The sequence below is a fragment of the Mobula birostris genome, chromosome 25 (assembly GCF_030028105.1).
Source record: "Mobula birostris isolate sMobBir1 chromosome 25, sMobBir1.hap1, whole genome shotgun sequence".
NCBI classification, from domain to species: Eukaryota; Metazoa; Chordata; class Chondrichthyes; order Myliobatiformes; family Myliobatidae; genus Mobula; species Mobula birostris.
The window spans coordinates 4,769,636-4,796,800 of NC_092394.1; the positions used below are offsets into that span (position 1 = coordinate 4,769,636).

At 48.8% G+C, this 27,165-nt stretch overlaps 1 protein-coding gene across 1 annotated transcript in view; it reads left to right on the forward strand.

Moving 5' to 3' along the window:
* LOC140187914 (transient receptor potential cation channel subfamily V member 1-like) overlaps positions 1 to 24,662 on the forward strand; it is a 46,295-nt gene extending 21,633 nt beyond the window's left edge. The window contains 12 exon segments of the mRNA XM_072243774.1: positions 5,509 to 5,807; positions 7,480 to 7,656; positions 8,116 to 8,274; positions 10,851 to 10,946; positions 12,616 to 12,689; positions 14,640 to 14,722; positions 14,725 to 14,804; positions 15,745 to 15,811; positions 19,742 to 20,031; positions 22,919 to 23,046; positions 24,004 to 24,122; positions 24,510 to 24,662. Of these exon segments, the coding sequence (XP_072099875.1) occupies positions 5,509 to 5,807; positions 7,480 to 7,656; positions 8,116 to 8,274; positions 10,851 to 10,946; positions 12,616 to 12,689; positions 14,640 to 14,722; positions 14,725 to 14,804; positions 15,745 to 15,811; positions 19,742 to 20,031; positions 22,919 to 23,046; positions 24,004 to 24,122; positions 24,510 to 24,649 (1,712 nt within the window). The 3' untranslated portion in view covers positions 24,650 to 24,662.
* Positions 24,663 to 27,165: the final 2,503 nt, after the last annotated feature.

The window sequence follows — 27,165 nt, forward strand, 5'->3', positions numbered from 1 at the left end:
ACACAACTCATAACCCTCCATTTTACTTACGTGTGTGTGCCTAAGAGTTTTTTAAATAAGACCATAAGACACAGGAGCAGAATTAAGCCATTTGGCCCATTGAGTCTGTTCTACCATTCCATCAGGACTGATTTATTCTCCCTCTCCACCTCATTCTTCTGCCTTCTCCCCATAACCTTTGGCACCCTGACTAATCAAGAACCTATCAACCTCTATTTTAAATATACACAGTGACTTGGCCTCCACAGCCATCTGTGGCAATTAATTGTCCATGCTGTATCAGCCCTTACCACCACCTCTGTCAGCGTATCCAGACACCTTCCACTCTATCTATAATTCCTATCATGGGTATCTCCCCTAAATTTCCCTCCACTCACTTTAACCAGATGCCCTCCAGAATTAGTTATTGCCACTCTGGGGAAAAGTGGCCATCTTCTCTATCTGTACTTCTTATCATCTCATACACCTCTATCAAGTCGCCTCTCACCCTCCATCGCTCCAAAGAAAGAGTGCTAGCTCACTTAATCCTGTGCTGATAAACGGTCTTTAATCCAAAAATCATTCTACAAATAGATGGGTCTCTGTTGGGCTGTGAGTCAAGGTTCACAGAACCAGGGCTGTAATTGTGTGACACAGTAACGTAGCAGCGAGCGCACCGTTATTACAGTGTCATACCCCTGGCTTCAATACCATACACTGTCCGTCAATCTCCCCACGACCGCATGCGTTTCCTCTGGGTGCTCTGCTTTCACCTTCCAAAGACATATAGGCTCGGGTTAGTGAGTTCTTGGCACCTGAAGCATGGTAACACCTGCAGGCTGCCCCCAGCCAATCCTCAGACTGCTGGCCATTGGCACCAAGAGCAGATTTTGATGTACATGTCTTAATCTTTTTTGTCTTTATGAGGGTCTGTGGCCACTGAGCAGCATCTTTTTTTTGTGGCAGTTTAACAGATGCCAGCACATATAGCATGAGCTTAGCACACAACATCATTAGCCGGAGTATATAGCGTGAGCTTAGCACACAACATCATTAGCCGGAGTATATAGCGTGAGCTTAGCACACAACATCATTAGCCGGAGTATATAGCATGAGCTTAGCACACAACATCATTAGCCGGAGTATATAGCGTGAGCTTAGCACACAACATCATTAGCCGGAGTATATAGCGTGAGCTTAGCACACATCATCATTAGCCGGAGTATATAGCGTGAGCTTAGCACACAACATCATTAGCCAGAGTATATAGCGTGAGCTTAGCACACAACATCATTAGCCAGAGTATATAGCGTGAGCTTAGCACACAACATCATTAGCCGGAGTATATAGCGTGACCTTAGCACACAACATCATTAGCCGGAGTATATAGCGTGAGCTTAGCACACATCATTACTCAGAGTCTTGTGATGTGTGGTGAGCCTTTGGCCTGAATGCAGTCTGTTTTCACTAAGTTATTTGGGTTACACGCTCTGTGGGAACCTACACAGTTTCCCACTGAGGTTGCCCACACTATGCTGCCTCAGGCTGGTGTATCATTCTCTGCTGGGGTGATGTTTAGTGTAGATCTTGTACTCAGAGGGGCCTCTGAGGGGAAATTGGAAGTTTCTCCCAGGTGGAGGTTGGGTACTGACCTTCCATCTGGATGGGACTGTAGCTGCTAACCTGTGATGATGTTCTTCAAGATTTTCAAAGGTTGAGTTTACTGTTAGGTGCATACATCCATGTGTGTACAGAAGCAATGAAAATCCTTACTCACAGCAGTGTCACGGGCACATAGCCCTGGAGGCACAACACTCAGAAGAAAAACATAAACTGTGCAAAATTATACAAGAAAGAACACAATAAGAACAAGAACGTCCATTGTAGTGCAAAGTGATTCAAACGTTGCGACACTGAGGTAGTGATTAAGGTTGTGCATGTTGGGTCTCCTTTCCCTGCTGCTTCTGGGGTCTCTCAGCCAACCCTAGACACAAAAGTATGAAGTGATCCACTATGAAAGGTCAAACTTGAAGAGAGAGTACAGGGTTCATGGCAGGATTCTTAGCAGCGTGGAGGTACAGAGGGCTTCACATCCATAGATCCCTCAAAGTTTCCACACAAGCTGACAAGGTGGTTGAGGAGGCGTTCGCTGTGTTGGCCTTCATTAGTTGGGGGATTGAGTTCAAGGGCAGCAAGGTAATGTTGCAGCTTTATAAAACCCCAATCAGACCACTCTTGGAATATTGTCTTCAGTTCTAGTCACCTCATTATAGGAAGGATGTGGAAGCTTTAGAGAGGATGCAGAGGAGATTGACCAGGATGCTGCCTGGATTAGAGAGAGTGTCTTATGAGGAAAGGTGGAGCAAGGTAGGACTTTCCTCTTTGGAGCAAAGGAGGATGAAAGGTGACTTGATAGAGGTGTACAAGATGATAAGAGGCATAGATAGAGTGGACAGGCCAGATGAGTTTTTTCCAGAGCAGAAATGACTAATACTAGAGGGCATAATTTTAAGGTGATTGGAAGAAAGTATAAGGGAATGTCAAAGCTAGGTATTTTTTTTAATACAGAGAGTGGTAGGTGCATGTAGTGTGCTGCCAGGGGTGATGGTAAAGGCAGATACATTAGCAACATTTAAGAAACTCTTGGATAGATACATAGATGATAGGAAAATAGATGGCGATGTAAAAGAGAAGGGTGAGATTGATCTGATCCTGACAGAAGTTTATGAAGTTATGAAATATAGATAGAAATGTCAAATACCAGAGGGCATGGCTTTAATGAGAGACAGAAGATTTAAGGAAGAAATGCAAGATAAGTTCTATTTACACAAAGGTGGTAATTACTTGGAACTTGATGCATGGGGAGTGGTTCAAAGTTCGAAGTAAATTGATTATCAAAATACATATATGTCACCATTTACAACCCTCAGATCCATTTTTTGTGGGCATATATAGTAAATTCAAGCAACACAATAACAGACTGCACTCAACCAGGTGGACAGACAACCAGTGTGCAAAAGACAGCAACCTGTGCAAATACAAAAGAGAAAAAAAACACAATAAATATTGAGAACGTGAGATGAGAAGTCCTTAAAAGTGAGTCTATAGGTTGTGGGAACAGTTCAGCAATGGGGTGAGTAAAGTTATCCCCTTTGGTTCAAGAGCCTGATGTTTGAGTAATAAGAGTTTCTGAACCTGGCGGTTCCTGTACAGTATCTTCTTCCTGATGGCATCAGCAAGAAGAGAGCATGTCCTGGTTGGTGGGTGTCCTTGATGACGAATGCTGTTTTCCTGCGACAACACTCTGTGGAGATGTGCTCAGTGATAGAGAGGGCTTTACCCATGATGGACTGGGCCGTATCCACTACCTTTTGTAGGATTTTTTGTTCAAGGGCATTGGTGTTTCGATACCAGGCTGTGATACCACCAGTCAATATACTCTCCACCACACATCTATAGAAGTTTGTCAAAGTTCTAGATGACGTGCCAAATCTTCACAAACTCCTCAGAAAGTAGAGGTGCATCTGTGCTTTCTCCAAAAATTCACTTATGTACTGGCCGAGGACAGATCCTCTGAAATGATAACACTGAGGATTTTATAGTTGCTGACCCTCTCACCTCTGATCCCCCCTGATGAGGACTGGCTCATGGACCTCCAGTTTCCTCCACTTGAAGCCAGTAATCAGCTCCTTGGTCTTGCTGACATTGAGTGAGAGGTTGATGTTGAGTTACCACTCAGCCAGATTCTCATTGTCCCTCCGATGTGCTGATTCGTCACCACCTTTGATTTGGCCTATGACAGTGGTGCGTCAGCAAATTTAAACACGGCATTGGAGCTGTGCTTAACCTCACAGTTATAAGTCTGCTTGCTCCTGCAAGTAGAGCAGGGGGCTAAGCACACAGCCTTGTGGAGCACCTGTACTAATGGGGACCACGGAGGAAATGTTGTTGCCAATCCGAACTGACTGGGGTCTGCAATTGAGGAAATCAAGGATCCAATTGCACAGGGAGGTATTGAGGCCCAGGTCTTGAAACCTATTGATTGGTTTTGAGGAGATGATGGTATTGAGTGGCCAGCTGTAGTCAAAGAAGAGGAATTTAGACAGACACATGAACAGGCAGGGAATGGAGGGATGCATTGTATACCATAAGACATAGCAGCAAATTTTGGCCATTCAGCCCATTGGGTCTGCTCTACCATTTGATCATATCTGATTTGTTATCCCTCTCAATCCCATTCTCCTGCCTTCTCTCGATAACATTTAAATATACCCAAAGACTTGGCCTCCACAGCTGGGACAATGGATTCCACAGCCATCTGTTGCAATTAATTCCATAGATTCACTACCCTCTGGCTGAAGAAATTCCTCCTCATCTCTGTTCTAAAGAGACATCCCTCTATTCTGAGGCTGTGCCCTCTGGTCTAGACTCTCCCCACTATAGGAAATGTCCTCTCCACATCCACTCTATCAAGGACTTTCAGTATTCAGTGAGATCTTCCCCCACCCGCCATTCTTCTAAACTCCAGTGAGTACAGGACCAGAGACATCAAACACTCGTCATAAGATAACTCATTCAATCATTACCATGTACATTCAATTGTGATTTGTTGATATTGTTACATACACAGTACTGTGCACAAGTCTTAGGCGCGTACACACACACACACATATATATACACAGTAGTTAAAGTACCTAAGACTTTACAGAGTACTATATTTGTCAATGTGGAGCGGAGAGCACATCTGTAAATCTGGAAGAAGCAAAGGATGTCGGGAATGGTGAGGGTTGAGCGCTGTAGGAGGGGCATAGGACAGGTGGCAGAGAAGGAGTGTCAGGGGTGGGAGGTGGTGTGGGTGCAGACACACCCAGTCCTGATACACCAGGCAAGGTCATTTGATTCCAAACAACTGACATACTGATCATTACAGAATACCTCTCTGGCACTTTCTGCTCTCTTCCCTCCCCCTTTCCCCTCTCCCTGCCCACTTCCCACCCTCAGTCCACAATAGAGACCCATATCAGAATCAGGTTTGTCATCACTCACATATGTCATGAAATCTGCCTTTTTTTTGCATCAACAGTACAATGCAATACATAAAATTACACACACTGTGTATGTCTAAGACTTGTCCACTGTATGATATGCGAGCAGGGAGTAGGTTGGTAAAGTTAGAGAGGGAGCACGTGGGGCAACCCGATCCCGCCAAAACAACGCGCATGCGCACGCGACAGCCCGCGTTAAAAAGGTAGGAGGCTTAATCGCGTCACCGCGCGATCGATTGGGCGCATGCGCACTTACCACACTCTGGCACTCGATCCAGTGTGGTTGGGGTATCGTGGGCGGGGCGGCGGGTGTGGGCCGAAGAGCCTGTTTCTTGCGGTGCTGTCATAGGGAGGTATCTAAGTGAAAGAGAAAACAAATCATAACACAGAGTCACACACAAAATGCTGGGGGAAGTCGGCAGGTATGGAGGGGAATAAAGAGTCGCTGTTTTGGGTGGATCTGACCAGGGGTCTCTCGAACAGGGGAGCTGCCCCTCTCGCTGGCTGCCTGCACCAACCAGCTGGAGGTGGTGGACCACCTCCTGGAGAACCCTTACCGCAAGGCCGACATTGGCGCCGTAGACTCCAGGGGCAACAACGTACTGCACGCCCTGGTGTCCATCTCCGACAACAGCCGGGAGAACACCAAGTTCGTCACCGAGATGTACGACCACCTCCTCAGGATGGGCGTGAAGCTCAGACCTCAGCTCAGCCTGGAGAGCATGACGAATAGGAAGGGGCTGACACCCCTCAAGCTGGCCGCCAAGACCGGGAAGATTGAGGTGGGTGCTGGGGCTTGGGGGGAGGGGGCAGGTCCCAGTGGGTTCCACACACACCCCAATTCCTCATGGTCGAACATCCCATCATCCTGGTGCTGTTTTCACAGGGAGCTTGGAGTGAAAGGGCGATGTGTGGAAGGAAAGTTTGGGGGAAGACAGAGGGGGAAGACAGAGGGGGAAGTGCAACAGGGGGTCAGGGATACAGGGTGAGTTTGATCGAGGATGGGGGAGGGTGTGACATGACAGAGAGAGGGGGTTATGACAGGCGAGAGGAAGAGGAGCAAAGGAGGATCGAGAGAGAGATTGAAAATGCAGGGGCTGTGTGACAGAATAGAGAGTGAAGGAGGGTGTGACAGGTCAGAGAGATGGTGAGGAGGACAGATAGGTAGACAGGATGGTTAACCAGAGTATGACAGAGAACTGCATCAGTACCACCCCTCCCATAGTGTGACCCTCCCTCAGTACCACCTACCACAGTGTGACCCTCCCTCAGTACCACCCCTCCCACAGTGTGACCCTTCCTCAATACCACCCCCTCCCACATTGTGACTCTCCCTCGGTACCACCCCTCCCACAGTGTGACTCTCCCTCGGTACCACCCCTCACAGTGTGACCCTCCCTCAGTATCACCTCTCCCACAGTGTGACCCTCCCTCAGTACCACCTACCACAGTGTGACCCTCCCTCGGTACCACCCCTCCCACAGTGTGACCCTCCCTCAGTACCACCCCTCCCACAGTGTGACCCTCCCTCTGTACCACCCCTCCCACAGTGTGACCCTCCCTCAATACCACCCCCTCCCACATTGTGACTCTCCCTCGGTACCACCCCTCCCACAGTGTGACTCTCCCTCGGTACCACCCCTCCCACAGTGTGACCCTCCCTCAGTATCACCTCTCCCACAGTGTGACCCTCCCTCAGTACCACCTCTCCCACAGTGTGACCCTCCCTCAGTACCACCCCTCCCACAATGTGACCCTCCCTCAGTACCACCCCCTCCCAGTGTGCCCCTCCCTCAGTACCACCCCTCCCACAGTGCGACCCTCCCTCAGGACCACCCCTCCCACAGTGTGACCCTCCTTCGGTACCACCCCCCCCCCCCCGCAGTGTGACACTCCCTCGGTGCTACCCCTCCCGCAGTGTGACGCTCCCTCGGTACCCCCCCCTCCCGCAGTGTGACCCTCCCTCGGTACCACCCCTCCCGCAGTGTGACGCTCCCTCGGTACCACCCCTCCTGCAGTGTGACCCTCCCTCGGTACCACCCCTCCCACAATGTGACGTTCCCTCTGTGCTACCCCTCCCACAGTGTGACCCTCCCTCGGTACCACCCTCCCATAGTGTGACCCTCGCTCGGTACCACCCCTCTCACAGTGTGACCCTCCCTCGGTACCACCCTCCCACAGTGTGACCCTCCCTCGGTACCACCCTCCCACAGTGTGACCCTCCCTCGGTGCTATCCCTCCCACAGTGTGACCCTCCCTCGGTACCACCCTCCCATAGTGTGACCCTCGCTCAGTACCACCCCCCCAACACAGTGCGATGCTCTATTAGCCCCACGTCAGATAGAGCCAGTGCCGGTCTCTGTCGGGGGTTTGACTGACAAACTCGCTCCACTTTCCTGGCCCTCCCGTTATGCTCTCTCACTGTAAATCCCTGTGGATGGTGTCTCTCCTCAGATCCTCAAGCACATCATTGGGAGAGAGATGCGGGAGGAGGAATGCCGACACCTGTCCAGGAAGTTCCAGGAGTGGGCGTATGGACCAGTACACTCCTCGCTGTACGACCTTTCGTCCCTCGACACATACGAGAAGAATTCCGTGCTGGAGATCATTGTGTATGGCAGCGAAACGCCGGTAAATGACGAGTCCCTCCCCAGCCCCGTGCTCAGACCAGGAGTCGGGAGAGTTGGTGGAGGGGGCGTCGTTGGATGGTCCCGCTTTCCTCTGCACTTTGGGATTGTCAGTGGGTATGGGAAAGGGGCTAGGAGGGGAAACTCCCTCTGTACCGTCCCATCACACACTCCCAGAACTGGATATAGAGCAAAACTCCCTCTACACCACCCATAACATACACCTGGGGTCAGGCACAGAGTGAAGCCTCATACACACCGTCCTATTTCTGTGTGTGTGTGTGTGTGTGTGTGTGTGTGTGTGTGTGTGTGTGTGTGTGTGTGTCTGTCTGTCTGTCTGTCTGTCTGTCTATGTCTGTTCTTGGATTCAGTAACAGTGGACTGCAGCTCCCCATGCTGCGACCACTTGGAATTTCAGTATGGCACTCACCCCAGCTCTGCTAATGCTCTCTCCCTCTGCCAGAACCGACATGAGATGCTGTTCCTTGAGCCTCTGAAACACCTGCTTCAGGAGAAGTGGAACAACTTTGCCAGGTTCATCTTTTACTTCAAGTTCATCGTGTATTTGGCTTATATGGTCATCTTCACTGTGACAGCCTACAACCGGATCGAGGGCAGGAAGGTGCGGCAAATCTCTCTGTGATTGTAGGCCAGGCTGGGTGTTAGGTGTGGTTCCTTACCCCTCAGACCCAGCTGCAGGGGTCATTGTGGAGTCCACACACTGCATGTTGATCATGCATTACTGCATGAGGGGAGACTGAGAGAGTGTCATATGGTAGGGGACAATGCCAAGTGAGGATCCCTCAGTGGGAGAGATGATACTGAGGGAGGGTCACACTGTGGGAGGGGTGATACTGAGGGAAGGTCACACTGTGGGGGGTGATACTGAGGGAGGGTCACACTGTGGGATGGGCGTTACTGAGGGAGGGTCACACTGTGGGAGGGGTGATACTGAGGGAGGGTCACACTGTGGGAGGGGTGGTACTGAGGCAGGGTCACACTGTGGGGAGGGGTGGTACTGAGGGAGGGTCACGCTATGGGAGGGGTGGTACTGAGGGGGGCACACTGTGGGAGGGGTGGTACTGAGGGAAGGTCACACTGGGAGGGGCGGTACTGAGGGAGGGTCACACTGTGGGAGGGGTGATACTGAGGGGGGGCCACACTGTGGGAGGGGTGGTACTGAGGGGGGGGTCACAATGTGGGAGGGGTGGGACTGAGGGAGAGTCACACTGTGGGAGGGGTGGTACTGAGGGAGGGTCACACTGTGGAGGGGTGTGGTACTGAGGGAGGGTCACACTGTGGGAGGGGTGGTACTGAGGGAGGGTCACACTGTGGGAGGGTGGTACTGAGGGTCACACTGTGGGAGGGGTGGTACTGAGGCAGGGTCACACTGTGGGGAGGGGTGGTACTGAGGGAGGGTCACGCTATGGGAGGGGTGGTACTGAGGGAGGGTCACACTGTGGGAGGGGTGGTACTGAGGGAGGGTCACACTTTGGGAGGGGTGGTACTGAGGGAGGGTCACACTGTGGGAGGGGTGGTACTGAGGGAGGGTCACACGGGGGGGTGGTACTGAGGGAGGGTCACAGTGTGGAGGGGTGTACTGAGGGAGGGTCACACTGTGGGAGGGGTGGTAGGGAGGGTCACAATGTGGAGGGGTGTGGTACTGAGGGAGGGTCACACTGGAGGGGACGGTACTGTGGGAGGGGTGGTACTGAGGGAGAGTCACACTGTGGGAGGGGTGGTACTGAGGGAGGGTCATGCTGTGGGAGGGGTGGTACTGAGGGAGGGTCACACTGTGGGGGGTGGTACTGAGGGAGAGTCACACTGTGGGAGGGGTGGTACTGAGGGAGAGTCACGCTGTGGGAGGGGTGATACTGAGGGAGAGTCACGCTGTGGAAGGGGTGGTACTGAGGGAGGGTCACACTGTGCGAGGGGTGATACTGAGGGAGGGCCACACTGTGGGAGGGGTGTTACTGAGGGGGGGTCACACTGTGGGAGGGGTGGTACTGAGGGAGGGTCACACTGTGGGAGGGGTGGTACTGAGGGAGTATCACACTGTGGGAGGGGTGGTACTGAGGGAGTGTCACACTGTGGGGAGGGGTGGTACTGAGGGAGGGTCACACTGTGGGAGGGGTGGTACTGAGGGAATGTCACACTGTAGGAGGGGTGGTACTGAGGGAGAGTCACACTGTGGGAGGGTGATACTGAGGGAGTGTCACACTGTAGGAGGGGTGGTACTGAGGGAGGGTCACACTGTGGGAGGGGTGGTACTGAGGGAGTGTCACACTGTGGGAGGGTGATACTGAGGGAGTGTCACACTGTAGGAGGGGTGGTACTGAGGGAGAGTCACACTGTGGGAGGGGTGGTACTGAGGGAGTATCACACTGTGGGAGGGTCACACTGTGGAGGGGTGTGGTAGTGAGGGAGGGTCACACTGTGGGAGGGGTGGTACTGAGGGAGTGTCAGACCGTGGGAGGGGTGATACTGAGGGAGGGTCACACTGTGGGAGGGGTGGTACTGTGGGTGGGTCACACTGTGGGAGGGGTGGTACTGAGGGAGGGTCACACTGTGGGAGGGGTGGTACTGAGGGAGTGTCACACTGTGGGAGGGTGATACTGAGGGGAGGGCCACACTGTGGGAGGGGTGGTACTGAGGGAGTATCACACTGTGGGAGGGTCACACTGTGGAGGGGTGTGGTACTGAGGGAGAGTCACACTGTGGAGGGGTGTGGTAGTGAGGGAAGGTCACACTGTGGGAGGGGTGGTACTGAGGGAGGGTCACACTGTGGGGGGGTGGTACTGAGGGAGGGTCACACTGTGGGAGGGGTAGTACTGAGGAAGGGTCACGCTGTGGGAGGGTCACACTGTGGGAGGGGTGGTACTGAGGGAGGGTCACAGTGTGGAGGGGTGTGGTACTGAGGGAGGGTCACACTGTGGGGGGGTGGTACTGTGGGAGAGTCACACTGTGGGAGGGGTGATACTGAGGGAGGGTCACACTGTGGGAGGGGTGGTACTGTGGGTGGGTCACACTGTGGGGGTTGGTACTGAGGGAAGGTCACACTGTTGGAGGGGTAGTACTGACGAAGAGTCACGGTTTGGGAGGGGAGACAGGGAGTATTGCATCATCTGTGTGTTTGGGGTTGCCACTTCATACAGACCCTCTGCAGATAAACCTTGTCCCACTTTGTTCCTGCTGCAGCCTCCCTTTGAGATTGAGCGCAACGTCAAAGGATACCTGCGTCTGAGCGGACAGTGTGTGATGGTGCTCGGAGCCCTCTACCTCTTCTTCCAGGGGGTGAGAACTTGCACTTCCCAGTCCCGGGGTGGAGCAGGGTTGGTCCCAGGCTACTCGGCCCCTCTCTTTTCTGTCAGCATAGGACAGGAAGAGGACATCCTGCCCTTTACTTCCAATATCTGAAGCTGATGTGAACTGTTTCCACGGGCAGAAAATGCAGGTTACTGACAACTTAAAGCTAGTCACTCCCAGCACATGGGACTCGTCAACTGTGGTTGACAACTGATTTAAGAGAAGGAAATCTCCAGTGCCTTGGCGCTACAGCTACTCATGGGGAGGCTTCAGGAGTAAACCCTAAGGAGAACTCTGGAGCTGGAGTCTCTAAGACAGTGCTCTGTTGAGATTGACACAGATCAGCAACTCCTGCGACACCGCTGGTGCCAAAATGCTGTTTCTTTCAATTCATCAGCTGGTTGGAGAGGGAGGAGCCTTCTGCATGGGCAACAGCTTGCTCCCTGTACTGTTCCTCCCTGGCCTGCATATCGACCTTGATGTGGACAGCTGGGCTGGCACGGTAGTGTGGTGGTTACCACAATGCTTTACAGCACTGGTGACCCGGTTCATTTCCTGCTGCTGCCTAGAAGGAGTTTGTACGTTCTCCCTGTGTGGATTTCCTCCCACGGTCCAAGGGTGCACCAGGTAGTAGGTAAATTGTCCTGTGATTAGGCTAGGGTTAGACTTGGGGCTTGCTGGGTGGTGCAGCTCGACAGGCTGGAAGGGCCTTTTGGATGCTGTATCTATGTACAAAGAAAGAAAGAAACATCCATGGTCGACTCTAACCAATGTAGGGCCACCACTGTCTGTGTTGGAGTGGCTGAGCCACTGGACGAGTAGGTTTAATATCACATGAAATCTGTTAACAGCGGCAGCAGTACAGCGATAATAGAAGCAACTGGTGAATTGTAAACTGTGTAGAAATAATAGTTAAATTAAATGCGTAGTGCAAAAATAGAAATAAAAAAGTAGTGAGGTAGTGTTCATGGGTTCAGTGCCCATTCAGAAATCCGATGGCAGAGGGGAAGAAGCTGTTCCTGAATCGCTGAGTGTGTGCCTTCACCTTCCTTCCTGATGGTAGCAATGAGAACAAGGCATGACCTGGGTAATGGGGCTCCTTATTGATCCACATCACCTTTTTGAGGCATTGCTCCTTGAAGATGTTCTGAATACCAGTGTGTTGATCCAGATTGCAGCATCAGAAATCTCTGATATCCCCCTTGGGACAGAGACCATTTAAATCACTTTTGCTCATGCAAGTTGTGTCTTTTTTTTACAAAACTGCATTTCTTGCAAATTACAAATCTACAATACGACAACAAACAGAGACAAGAACAGTGACTAATATGAAGTAAATTAAAACACTTCCATCCTTACTTACAATGTGATTTATCCCTGTGGCACCCGGCGGTCCCGGAATACCTCCTTGGTACCCATGGGCACTGTGCTTTCCCTCGTCGATATCCTGACATGGACGTACCCCTGGAACATCACCAGGCAGAACACTCCACTGCCCACTCCCAAAACCCCTGGATAAGTATCTTTACTAATCTCAGGAACAGGAGTTTACTAAGACATGATCCAGGTTGTGCTTGGTTTGAGAGATGGCTGTAAGTTTAATGAGGCCAATTTTGGGTTATCAGGAATGATTGCGTGTCCTTTGCTCCCTCCTCAGATTGAAGAGGTGTTTCTACGGAGGAGAAGGACTCCCAAGTCGATATCTATCGATGGCTACTGTGATATTCTCTTGTAAGTCCCTAAATGTCGCATTGCTCAGTTGACTCTCGTTGTGCACTCCAGGTCGGCCAGCAGCCATTCCATCCGGACAGCCTCTGCTCTGTCCAATAAACTGACCTCTTGTTCCACCTCCCCTCCTTTCTCCACTCTCCCCCTCCTCCCCCCACATTCCCCCTCCCCTCCTCCCTGCAGCTGCCTCTCCCCTTTCTTCTTTTATCCCTCCTCCCACTCTCTCCCCTCTCCCTTCCCCCTTATTTCACCCTTTCCCCCCTCCACCCTTCTCCTCCTCTCTACGCCCTCTCGTACCCTTCTCTCCCTCATCACCCCCCTCTGGTGCCTCTATTTATGCCACCTTCCCTACATCTCCGCCCCCACCCAGAGTGGACATGTGAAAGGGAAAACAACCTGGCAAGGCAGGGACTGGAGGAGTACTCGCCCAGGCAGGTCTGCCACTAGCCTTCCTGGGACCTGGGCATTTAAATTCCTGCTGTTAGCTTTCCTCTGCCTTCCGCTGTGGAAATTCACACCTTCTGGCTGGAGCCTCAACTCTAAACTCTGCATCACAGCCGAGCTGTGAACCTTACCGAGGTAACTGCAGATCAACAATGTGCCTGTGTCTGAAAGCACTGTGTTAACTGGGTCCTTGTTTCCTGAATTCCACCTAAAATGGGTGGTTGTGCCCAGTTCTGGTCGTTTCATTATAGGAAGGATGTGGAAGCTTTAGAGAAAGTTCAGAGGTTTACCGGAATGCTGCCTGGATTGGAGAGCATGTCTTATGAGGAAAAGTTGAGGCAGCTAAGCCTTTTCTCTTTGGAGTAAAGGAGGATGAAAGGTGACTTGATCGAGGTATACAATGAAACAAGAGACATAGATCGAGTGGACAGCCAGAGACTTTCTCCCAGGGTGGAAATGACTAACTCCAGATGATATTCAAAGTGAGTTGAGGAAAGTTTAGAGGTCAGAGGTAGTTTTTTTTTTTACACAGAGTAGTAAGTTCCTGAAATCCATTGCCGGGGTGGTGACAGAGGCAGATTTATTAGGGACATTTAAGAGACCCTTAAATAGGCACACAGAAGCTGGACGGCTATGTGGGAGGGAGGGTTAGATTGATCTTAGAGTAAATTGAAAGATTGGCACAATATCGTGGGCTGGAGAGCCTCTGTAGTGTTGTACTGATATAGATTCTTACCTGGAAAAAGCAGCAGGCTAGCCAGCCTCTGGAGGGAGAAACTGGTGTTCACACAGACTCATACAGCATGGATCCAGGCCATTCATGCAGTCCCCCCTCCCCCATCCATACTGACCTCCTTCCAGCACTTGGCCCCCTAGTCCTGGCCCATTCAGGTGCTCATTCAGACTCCCCTTAGGTTCTGACACAAGGGTCTTCAGGCTGAAATGTTTCCTCTCTACAGATGCTGCCTGACCTGCCGAATGTCTGTACTCTTGTAGCATGAACAAAGTCACCAGAGAGACACTGAAGCTAATGGATACAAAAGTGTCTTATTCAACAAAAACGAGCAGCAGGCTTCATATTGAGACACCTTTGCAGGAAGAGGCCTGTTCAACCCAACATAACATGACATTTTTATATGCTAAAGATCAAAGGTAACAGCAGGACAATCCTATATTTACAATGTACCTACAATGCTTCCTTTGAATTACATATAGTTTTCACACACCTCCTTCTTTACACCCACACTCCAGACACCCAAAATGAATGTTAATCAGCATTGTCTGGTTTGCAATCAACCCCAGCCTGCAGCTCCAGGAAAACCATTGTTCAGGGCTGCATTTTAAATTCAATCTACAATCCATGTTCATGTCTGAAGATTGGTTGCTGGTGAACTTAATATTTGCGATATACCCTAACTCAAGAATATGCCCTAAATTTTCTGTTTGTCAAAGTCAATACTCTGCTTTTTTAATATTTCCCATTGAATCCCACGTGCCTGTTCCTTGCAGCTTCATCCAGTCTGTGGTTCTGCTGGCTGCAGCTGTGCTGTACACATGTGGGCAGGCAGAGTATGTGGGCTTCCTGGTGATTTCCCTGCGATCGGCTGGATCAATACACTGTACTACACACGAGGCTTCCAGCAAATGGGCATCTACAGTGTGATGATGCAAAAGGTAAAGTGAACTGACTGAACACCACTCAGATCCAGCACATGAAAGGGTGAGAGAAAGGTGGAAGGAAGAGAGAGAGGAACAGAAGTGAGGGAAAGAGAGAAGAGCAATAGAGATCAGAAGTATGGGGGGGGGAAGAGAGGCTGGTTTTAGTTACAGAGGGATAGAGAGAGAGACAGGAAGAACAGGAAAGGATAGGAGATTGACAGATCAGAAAAAAGAGCGAGAGCGAGAGGCTGGCTTTAATTGGAGAGAGAAAGAAGAAGGCAGATAAGAGACATGGAGGGAAGAAACAAACCAATGGGAAGAAAGGAGAGAAATAAGAGGGAAAGGAAGCATCTATGGAAGGCATTGTTGTTTTGGGCTGAAACCCTTCATCAGGACTGGAAAGGAAGAAGGGAGAAGCCGGAGTAAGAAGGTCGTCGGGAGGGGAAAGAGTACAAGCTGGCGGGTAGTAGGTGAGGTGGAAGGTGGGTTGGTGGGCAAAGTGTGGTATAGGGAGAAGCTGGGAGGTGACTAGTGGAAAAGGTAAAGGGCTGAAGAAGAAGGAATCTGATGGAAGAGGACAATGGACCATTGGAGAAAGGGGAACCAGAGGGAGTGATGGGCACGTGTGAAGAAGGGGAGTAAGAGGGGAACCAGAATAGGGAATGGAAAAAGAGAGAGGAGGGGAGAAATTCCTGGAAGTCAGAGAAATCGATATTCATGCCATCATGTTGGCATCTACTGAGATGCAATAGGAGGAATTTCTCCAACCTAAGTGTGGCCTCATCATGGTGGTGGAGAAGACCATGGACCAACATGTCAGAATGGGAATGGGAACGGGAAAAACTGAATTGAAATGGGTGGCCTCCAAGAAATCTGGCCGGTAATGGTAGACAAATCAAGGCACTTGACAATCCCCTCCCGCGGACACCTCACACCATTTATGTGTTCCCCACAGATCATCCTGACGGACCTGATGAGCTTCCTTCTTGTCTATGTCGTGTTTCTCTTTGGATTTGGAGCAGGTGAGCTTAATTGTATGCCTTTCAGGGATGGAAGAAACCATGAGACTCCCTGATGCATGAGTGGATGTGCCTTTGCTCTGTAGATGTGTATGTCCTCTGTGTCTATACTTCTCCCATTTACCTGCATTGTGACTTTTACCTTTAAATCAATATCTGGGCCACATCAGTGCCAAATTCAGATTCCTTCATTAATCACAAGATCAGGACTTTATTCCTTGGAATGTAGAAGACTGAGAGGAGATTTGATAGAGGTTTACAAAATTATGAGGGGTATAGAAAGAGTAAATGCAAGTAGGCTTTTTTCACTGAGGTTGGGTGGGACTACAGCCAGAGGCCATGGGTTAAGGGTGAAAGGTGAAAAGTTTAAGGGGAACATGAGGGGAAATTTCCTCACTCAAAGGGCGGTGAAGGTGTGGAATGAGCTACCAGCACAAGTGGTGCATGCAATTTCAGTTTCAAGTGTTTAAGAGGAGGTTGGGTAGGTACATGAATGGGAGAGATATGGAGGGCTATGGTCCAGGTGCAGGTTCAAATGGTTCAGAATGGAATAGATGGGCTGAAGGGCCTGTTTCTGTGCTGCCTTTTTCTATGACTTTACGTGTATGTTAAATATACAGAAAAATCTGTTGTTTGCTTTAACAACCAGTACAGCATAAGATCATGTTGGGCGGGGTGGGGGTGACAACAAAACATGCTCACAGTGTTGAGCAGAACAACGCAAGCATCAATAGTTACACACTCAAAATGCTAGAGGAACTCAACAGGTTAAACAGCATCTGTGGGGAGGTATAATCAGTGAGCATTTTGGGCTGAGATCTTGTGTTTATAAGAGCAAAGCAGACCCTTTCCCACCCACTCACACACAAAGAGGCCTCCAACCTCCGGACAGGCTGCCTCCAGGCCTCCAGCCCCCAGTCCTTGCCTCTAGACTCTCACATTTGTAAACATCAGGCATCAGGCCTCCAACCTCAGGACAGGCCGACCCCAGGTCTTTGATCTTTGGGCTTCAACGTCTAAACTTCACAGGACTTTAACCTCCGGGCCTCGAGCTGTGTACTCGCTGATGGAACCAATAAATCAGAATCAGGTTTAATATCATGGGCATATGTCGTGAAATTTGTTGTTATGTGCCAGTAGTGCATAATAATAAAAACTGTAAATGACAATTAAGTACAGTATTTATATATATATATATATATATATATATATATATATATATATGTTATACACATTATACTAAAAAAGTTAAATTGAATAAATAGTGCAAAGAGAAAAAAAAGTAGTAAGTGGGTTCAATACCCATTCAAAAATCAGATGGCAGAGGGGAAGAAGCTGTCCTGAATCATTGAGTGTGTGTCTTCAAGCTTCTGTACCTCCTTCCTGACGGTAGCAATGAGAAGAGGGCATGTACTAGGTGATAGGTGCCCCTAATGATGGATGCTGCCTTTTTGAGGCATCGCTCCTTGAAGATGTCCTGGATGCTGGGGAGGCTGGTGCCCATGATGCAGCTGACTGAGTCCACAACTTTGTACAGCTTATTTTGATGCTGTGCAGTGACACCCATATACCAGATGGTGATGTAACCCATCAGAATGCTCTCCACATTTGTAACAGGTAGTTGTAAATGTGTAGTGGAGGGTGTATTGACTGGCTGCATCATGGCCTGGGATGGAAACACCAATCCCTTTGAACAGAAAATCCTACAATAAAACCTTAAGTAATAGGAACAAAATTAGGTCACTTGGCTCATCTTATCTCCCCTGCCATTTTATCATGACTGATCCATTTTTTCTCTCAGCCCCAGTCTCCATAAGACATAGGAGCAGAATTAGGCCATTCAGCCCATCAAATTTTCTCTGCCATTTCATCATGGCTGATCCGGATCCCATTCAACCCCATACACCTGCCCTCTCACCATATCCCTTGATGACTAATCAGGAATCTATCAACTTCCACTTTGAATATACCCACGGACTTGGGTATATTCAAAGTGGAAGTTGATAGATTCCTGATTAGTCTGTGACAGAGCATTCCACAGATTTACCACTCTGACTAAATAATTTCCTCCTTATCTCTATTCTAAAAGGTCACCCCCCCCCCTTTCGATTTTGAGGCTGTGCCCTTTAGTTTTGGATACCCCCACCAGAGGAAACATCCTCTCCACATCCACCTTATCTAGTCCTTTCAACATTACCTACCTCAGCACTACTTACCCCTCCCCCTATCTTTCATCCACAAACTTTGCCACAGAGCTATCAATTCCACTACCTAAATCATTGACAGATGACTGAAAAGTAGTGGTCTCCTGCCTTCCCCCTATATCCCTTCATGCCCTGACCAATCAAAAATCTGTCAACTTCTGCCTTAAATTTTCATAATGACTTGGCCTCCACAGCTGCCTGTGGCAACGAATTCCACAGATTTGCCACTAAAGCAGTTCCTCCACATGTCCGTTCTTAAAGGACGCCCCTCTATTTTGACACTGTGTTCTTTGGCTTTAGATACTCTCACCATAGGAAACATCGTCTCCACATCTGTTCTATCAAGGCCTTTCGCCATTCGATAGGTTTCCATGAGGTCACCTCTCATTCTTCAGAATACCATTGAATGCAGGCCCAGAGCCATCAAATGCTGTTCATATGACAAGTCGTTTAACCCTGGAATCATTTTCGTGAACCTGCTTTGAACATTTTCCCCGTGACCATGTGGGTTTCCTCTGGGTGTTCCCTTTTCCTCCCACATTCCAAAGATGTTAGTGGCTGAGTTGGTCATAAACACAAGAGATCCCACAGATGCTGGAAATCAGAGCAACACACACAAAATGCTGGAGAAACTCAACAGGCCAGGCAGCATCTATGGAAGGCAATGAAGAGTTGTTAATTGGTCTCATGGGTGGAATTGGGTGGAGTAGCCTCGTTGGGCTGGAAGGGCCTGTTACCATGCTGTATCTCTAGAGTGTATAGCTATTTTAATTTAAGAGTGTAAAGGGATGGAAGGTTATGTACTGAGGGGTGGTGTGGAGGAAATGGGGTCAGTCCATAGGAGCAGAATTAGGCCATTCAGCCCATCAGGTCTGCTCCACCATTCTATCATGGCTGGTTTATATCCCTCTCAACCCAATTCTCCTACCTTCTCTCCATAGACGTTGACAGTGTACTAACCAAAAAGCTATCACCCTCTGCAATAAGTACCGCACATCCCATGACCTGGTCTCCACGGCCGTCGGTATGCAAACCATCTCCCTTCTCCTCTCAATCGTGATGCAGGGATTTGACTCAAACTATTGACAGTTTTCCCCACCACCCACCACGTTCTTTCAGTAGATTGTTTCTTGCTCTGTGTTCCAGCATCTGCAGTCTCCTGTGGATCTCTAAATTATTGAGGGGTGTCAGTATTTTTATTCATTTATTTAATTTTAGAGATACAGAGCAGAACGGGCCCAATGAGCCGCTGCACCCAGCAACCCACCTATTTAACCCTAACCTGATCACAGGACAATTTACAATGACCAATTAACCTACTAACCAGCACACCTTTGGACTGTGGGAGGAAGACAGGACACCTGGAGGAAACCCACACACATACGGGAAGAACTCACAGAAATTCTCACAGAGGTTGTCAGAACTGAACTCCGAACTCTGATGCCCCGAGCTGTAATTGCATCGTGCTTACTGTGGCAGCCAAGCCTCGGGGTTTGAGTTACAGTGAGAAACTTGGTAGGCTAGGATTGTTTTCCCTAAAGCAGTGGAAGCTGAAGGGTGACTTTATGAAGGTTTGTAAAACTCAGAGGGACATAGGTAAGGTGGATGGTTACAGTCTTACCATGGGGCAGCACGTTAACATACAACCCGCATTCAATCCCGCCACTGTAAGGGCTTTCGTATGGTTGCCTCAGGCATGCTTTCATAACCCACCTCCTTCCTGCTACAGCTTTAGTGGTGTTGATCGAGGACGGTGTGTACAACAACACCAAGCCCGGCTGCCGAAAGGACACCACCTACAAGAGCTTTGAGACAACTTCCTTAGAGCTGTTCCGATTCACCATCGGGATGGGGGACCTGGAATTCACGGAGGACTACAGGTTCAAGGAGGTGTTCATCTTCCTGTTGTTATCATACGTCATCCTTACCTACATCCTCCTGCTCAACATGCTCATCGCCCGGATGAGCAAAACTGTGGAAACGATTTCCAAGGACAGTAAAAGTATCTGGAAACTTCAGGTAAATGTTCTTCAGGCTCTCCAGCAGGGTGAAGGGTACAAAGTCACCCTCCTCTACGTTGCCCAATTATACACTGTCAGGGCAGAGACAGAGTCACCCTCCTCTATGTTGTCTCATTATAAACGGTCAGGGCAGGGTCAGAGTCACCTTCCTCTATGTTGTCTCATCGTGCACTCTCACGCTGAGGACAGTCTTGTCTTTCTCTATGTTGTCCCATCATATACCCTCAGGGTAAGGACAACACTTCAGACCTTCAGCCCAGTTTGTCCATGTCAACCAAGTTGCCTAATTGAGTTTGTTTAGCCCAGTCAGGCCATTCTCTCTTCTTTTTGCTGCTGTCAGGAAGAAGCTACAGGAGCCTCAGGACCCTCACCACCAGTTCAGGAACAGTTATTACTCTTCAACCATCAGGTTTCTTAACTAGAATGGCTAACTTTCACTCACTTTAACTCTGAACTCAGTCCACAACCGATAGGCTCACTTTACATTCCATTTTACTTTGAACTTTGAAGGACTCTACAAATTGTGTTATCATCATTATTTTTTCTTTTTGTATTTGCACAATTTGTTGTCCTCTGCAAATTAGTTTGTTTTTAATTTTGATTTTAATTTTATTTAGAGATACAGCACAGAACAGGCCCTTCCAGCTCTTCGAGCCGCGTTGCCCAGCAATCCCCCATTTAACCCTGGCCTAATCACAGGACAGTTTTCAGTGACCGATTAACCTACTAACACATACATCTTTGGAATATGAGAGGAAACTGGAGCACCGCAGAAAACCCACACACACAGGGAGGAATTTCCAAATTTGCTTACAGAGGATGCTGGAATTGAACTCCCTACTCTGACACTCGAACTGTAATAGCATCGTGCTAATTGCTACACTACCACGCTTGCTTATCCATCTTTGTTTGCGTTTTTTTCATTGATTCTATTGTGTTTCTTCGTATTTACTGTGAATGCCTGCATGAAAATGCATCTCCAGATAGTATATGGTGACATATACCAGTGGTCCCCAACCACCGGGCCGCAAAGCATGTGCTACCGGGCCACGAGGAAACAATATGATTTGGCAATATGAAATGATAAGAGTCAGCTGCACCGTTCCTCATTCCCTGTCACGCCCACTGTTGAACTTGAACGCACGCGAGGTGATCAGTTGGTCATTAACCTACAACTACTCAATGAGTAAAAAACAAACGTTTAATATCCAAATGTTACTTAAAATGTTATGATGCTATTGACTTATAATTGACTTACCACTATATTCATGCGAGGAAAATATGCACTATGTGTTTAATATTAAATTCGTTAGATAAACCCTTTTAGAAACAAAATTGAGTGTATTAGCCTCTTGTAAGTGACTTATAGTTGATTTATCACCTATATTCCAGTCGTGATTAACACCCTGCCCCCCCCCGTCGGCCGGTCCGCAAGAATATTGTCAATATTAAACTGGTCCGCAGTGCAAAAAAGGTTGGGGACTCCTGACATATACATACTTCAATAATAAATCTACCTTGACTTTGACAGGTCTGATCAGTCTGACAGGTCTCACAGATCCAGTCTGTTGAGTATCTCATTATTAGAAAATCTGTCCCCATTCTCCTAGGATGCAAATTGCATCTCTCTGTTATTCTGTCCTTGGATAGGGAGGCCAGGCCCATATGTATTTGGAACTAGAAGGTCAACATTTCACATTCTGCTGGAGTAGCCCTTAGCCCAAGATTCAAGATTGTTTATTGTCATTCTTCAGTACGAGTGTAAAGGAGAACAAAATGATTGTAACTCTGGATCCAGATGGGGGTGGGCAGTGAGTAGGTGACAGTGGGGGTGAGGTTTGTGAAGAAATGATAGAAAAGGTGACCATAGGGAAAGGGAGGGAGGGGTGGGATGGAGAGCTGACCAGTGAGAGTGGGAGTGGAAACATAGGGAAGAGGGTGATGGGTTTCCTGAAATTAGATAGTTCACTGTTACACCATCAATACTCATGTCCTTCAGCACATGCGCAGTTCAAAGCATCCTAACATGCTGCATCACTCTGTGATACAGAAACTGCACTAAGGCAGGCAGTAGGGCTCTACAATGGGCAGTTAAAACTGCCCAACACATCACAGGCACCAGCCTACCCAACATCAAGGGCAAATATGCAGAAAGGTGCCGATAAAAGGCCAGCAATATTATGAAGGAGCCCACCCACCCTGCTCGTGGACTGTTTGTCCCACTCCCATCAGGGAAGAGGCTACTCGGCACCAGTCTCATCTCTCCATCCATCTCTCTCTCTCTCACTCTCACCTACCTAATGGCTAATTTCCCTCTCCACTCGCAGTTCTGATAGAGGATCTTGGCCTGAAATGTTGACCGTTCCTGTCCCTCCACAGCCTAGTCATGACTAAAAGATTATCTTTATGTGTCACAAGTACATCTAAACATACAGTAAAATGTGTTGTTTATATCAAATTTAATCAGTGAGCTGGGGGCAGGCCGCAAGTGTTGCCACATTTCTGGTGCCATAATAGCATGCCCACAATTGAATAACGCTAACCCTAACCTGTACATCTTTGGAATGTGGGAGGAAACCCACATGGTCATGGAGAGAACGTACAAACTCCTTACAGGCAGCGGTGGGAATTGAACCCCAATCTACCGATCACTGGTGTGGTGATATGTTCTTCAGTGTTTCTTTGATTATTTTGGAGTAAAATTAAACTTCTGTCAGTCCAGTTTAATTGTTGCTTGAATTAGATTTGATAGTTTTAGCAGAATTCATTTCAGAAACAAATTGACAAGTACTTTGTTGAAAAACACACCTTGACCCTTGCAGTCAGGCCATCCTGCCTTCCCCTTTGCCTGTCTTTCTGTAATGTCGGCTCTGTGTCTTTGCCAGAGAGCCATCACTATCCTAGATCTGGAGAAAAGTCTGCCACGATGCCTGCGGGCACAGTTCCGATCAGGGGAGCCTGTGGTTGTCGGGGTTACCCTGGATGGACAGGAGGATCTCAGATGGTGCTTCAGGTAAAGAAGAATTAGACCAGGGCACAGCATTGATCTCCAAAGTCAGCTGTCCATAGAGAGATACACCAGGGTGTTGTGTTCAGGGTATTGTGTATTGGGGTCACAGTGTTGGGTTTTGTGGGTGTTGAATGCAGTGGGTGTTATGGGGGCTGGTGTTGGGTGTGTTGCATATTGGGGTCATTGTGTGTTGGGTATTGAGGGTGTTGAGTGCAGTGAGCATTATGAGGGCTGGCGTTCAGTGAGTTGTGTATTGGGGGTCATTGGGTGTTGGGTATTGGTATTGGGGTTGTTGGGTATTAGAATTATTGGGTGTTGGGTATTGGGGTCATTTGGTGTTGGGCATTGTGGTCATTGAGTGTTGGGTATTGGAGTCATAAAATATTGGGTATTGGAGTCATAAAGTGTTGGGTATTGGAGTCATTGGGTGTTGAGTATTGGGATTGTTGAGTGCATTGAGTGTTACGAGGGCTGGTGTTGGGTGAGTTGCATAGTGGGAGTCACTGAGTGTTGGGTTTTGGGGTCATTGTGTTTTGGGTATTGTCATTGGATGTTGGGTATTGTCATTGGGTGTTGGGTATTGGGGGTCATTGAGTGTTGGGAATTGTGGTCAATGGGTATTGGGATTGTTGGGTGTTGGGTTTTGGGGTCATTGGGTGTTGGAAATGTTGGGTATTGAGATTGTTGGATACAGTATTGGGGTCACAGTGTTGGTATTGGGGTTGTTGGGTATTAGGATTTGTTGGGTATTGGGGTCATTGGATGTTTGAGTATCGGGGCCATGTGGTGTTTGATGTTAAGGTCACTGGGTGTTGGAGATGATGGGTATTAGGTGGCAGAGTGTTGGCAGGGCCGCTGTTGTGATTGTTGGGTATTGTGGGTGTTGGGGGCATGTTCTTGCACTGCTCCCAGGGCTCAGACACCAAAGGGTAACAAGCCTGTCCATGCCACTTTGTGCAGGGTGGACGAGGTAAACTGGAACAGGTGGAACACTGACCTTGGGCTCATCAATGAAGAACCAGGACTCTCTGAGGTGATGAGGTCAAACTCGACCATTAGGGGGAAGAATCCTCGTGGAGGTAAGGAGCAATACCTCCTCTACTACATCTGCTCCTCTCTGTCACTCTGACAGTTCACACCCCTTTCTTTGTCCTTTCTTCCTGCCCTCTGCCCTTCTCTACACCCTCACCACCTCCCCCTTACATCACCCCCACACTCTACATCTTCACAATCCTTGCTATATTCCCTTTTCCATACTCTCATTACCCCTTGCCCTCCCAACTCCAATCTCTCCTCCTCCTGTCTCCACTTCCCCCTCCAACTACCAGTCTCCCCTCTCTCCACCCCCACTGGCCTCCCCCTCTCCTTCCTCCCTCTTGATCTGACCTGCCCCGCTTCGCCCTTGGCCCACACCAACCTGTCTGTTCAGACTGGGTTTAACCCACTGTTGTGTGATGCCCTGGCAGCACGGAGTTGGCGGACCATGCTGCCCCTACTGAAGGAAATTAAGTCTGGCAAGGAGGAAGAGGAGCTACGCGAGTTACGAACTGAACTGGCAAGACGGCCCCGCAGACGCCCGCTTACTGCCACTGCCAAGGTCGTCTGAGGTCAGGATCAGGTGAGGAGATGGTGGCGGAGGGCAGGGGCATTGGGTGCACCTCCCTGCAGGGTCAGCTGTCGGACCGCCAACAACCTGAAAACACCTTCTTTACCTCTCTTTCTAACTTGTTGTCACTTTCAAAGCTCAGAGTAAATTTATTGTCAAAGTATGCATACGTCACCATATACTACCCTGAGTTTCATTTTGCTGCAGGCATTCACAGTAGAACAAAGAAATACAACAGAGTCAATGAAAAGTCTACACACAAAGACTGACAACAACCAACGTGCAAGGACAACACATAGTGCAATTACAAAAAGAAAAACAAAATAGTAATTCACAAATAATATTGAGAACATGAGTAGTAGAGTCCTGTGGACTTTGCATGAACCATTTACTTGTACCCTAAGATCACAAACTACAGAGTAAAATTTATTATTGAAGTATTTATATGTTGCCATATATAACCTTGAGTTCATTTTTTGCAGGAAAAATAAAGCAATACAATAGAATTCATAGGAAACTGTACACAAACAGATAAAGATTGAGAATCAACCTATATAAAAAAGACAACCTGTGCAAACCAACACAACTGTTACCGGCTTCTCCAACGTCCCAGAAGTATCCTGGTCCCTGCCCGTGGAAAACCAGGGGAAGACATATCGGAACTGCCAGGGTGTCTCAGTCTGTGACTGAGTTAGCTTGCTAGTTTGTAACTTGTAAATAAAATAACAGAGACAGGAAGAGAATGGTATTGGAGACCTTTAGTTCTCCAATTGGCTGAGAAGGCAGAGGCTCCTGATGAAGGATCTCTCCCCAAATTGTCGACCCTTTATTCCCCTCCTATTAATGAGTATATTGTAATAAGTATGTTAATAAGTATTAATAAGTAGATCATGAAATGTCTGGAGAGTCATTTTCTTGTGGGCATTCACAATAGAGTAGAGAATGAAAAACTGCACACAACAAGATGGAAAGAAAGCAGATGTGCAAAAGACAAACTGCAAACAGAAAGAAAACAAAATCAAACATAATACTAATAATAATCAATAGATATGAAGAATGTGAGGTGATGAGTCCTTGAAAGTGTGTCCATTGGCTGTGGAAGCAGTTCAGTAATGGGGCAAGGGAAGTTGAATGAAGTTATTCCCTCTGTTTCATGGTTGAGGGGTAATAACTGATCCTGAACCTGCTGGTGTGGGACCTGAGGCTCCTGACGGCAGCAACGAGAAGAGAGCATGGCCTGGATGGTGGGGGACCCTGATGATGGATGCTGCTTTCCTGTGACAGTGCTCCATGCAGGTTGAGCTCAATGGTGGGAAAGAGGAGGTTAGTACCAAAGGAAAACAGAATGTAGACACCACAGTAATGTAGCGGTTATCATGACACAATTACAACTTGGGCCTTTCCAGAGTTCAATTCTACCGTCATCTGTAAGGAGCTTGTACATTCTCCCCATGAACCATGTGAGTTTCCTCCAGGTGTTCTGGTTTCCTCACAGAGTCCAAAGACGTACCGGTTAGTAGGCTAATTGGTCATGGAAAATTGTCCTATAATTAGCCTAGCATTAAATAAGTGGGTTTCTGGGAGGTGCAAATCGAAGGGTTGGAAGGACCTGTTCTGCTCTGCATCTCTAAATAAAATGTATACACAATGACCTGCCAGCATAGGAGGGGTTCTTCTGAGGGAGGGTCACACTGTGGGGAGGGTTCTTCTGAGGGAGGGTCACACTGTGGGAGGGGTGGTACTGAGGGAGGGTCACACTGTGGGGGGGTGGTACCAAGGGAAGGTCACACTGTGGGAGGGGTGGTACCGAGGGAGGGTCACACTGTGGGAGGGGTGGTACCGAGGGAGGGTCACACTGTGGGGGGGTGGTACCAAGGGAGGGTCACACTGTGGGGGGGGGCGGTGGTACCAAGGGTAGGTCACACTGTGGGGGGGTGGTACCGAGGGAGGGTCACACTGTGGGAGGGGTGGTACCGAGGGAGGGTCACACTGTGGGAGGGGTGGTACCGAGGGAGGGTCGCACTGTGGTGGGGGGTGGTACTGAGGGAAGGTCACACTGTGGGGGGGGTGGTACCGAGGGAGGGACACACTGTGGGGGGGGGGTGGTACCAAGGGAGGGTCACACTGTCAGGGGGGTGGTACCGAGGGAGGGTCACACTGTCGGGGGGGGTGGTACTGGTGGAGGGTCACATGTGGAAGGGGTGGTACTGAGGGAGGGTCACACTGTGGGAGGGGTGGTACTGAGGGAGGGTCTGTGGTGAGAGAGGCAAATAGGAATTTAGCATTCATTTCAAGAGGACTGGAATAACGTAATGTTAAGACTTTATAAAGTACTGATGAGGCCTCACTTGGAGTATGGTAAGCAGTTTGGGCTCCTTAAAAAAGATGTGCTGAAAGTGGAGAGGGTTCAAAGGAGGTTCACATAAATGATTCCAGGATTGAATGGCTTGTCATATGAGGAGCATTTGATGGCTCTGGACCAGTATTCACTGGAATTTAGAAGAATGAGGGGTGAC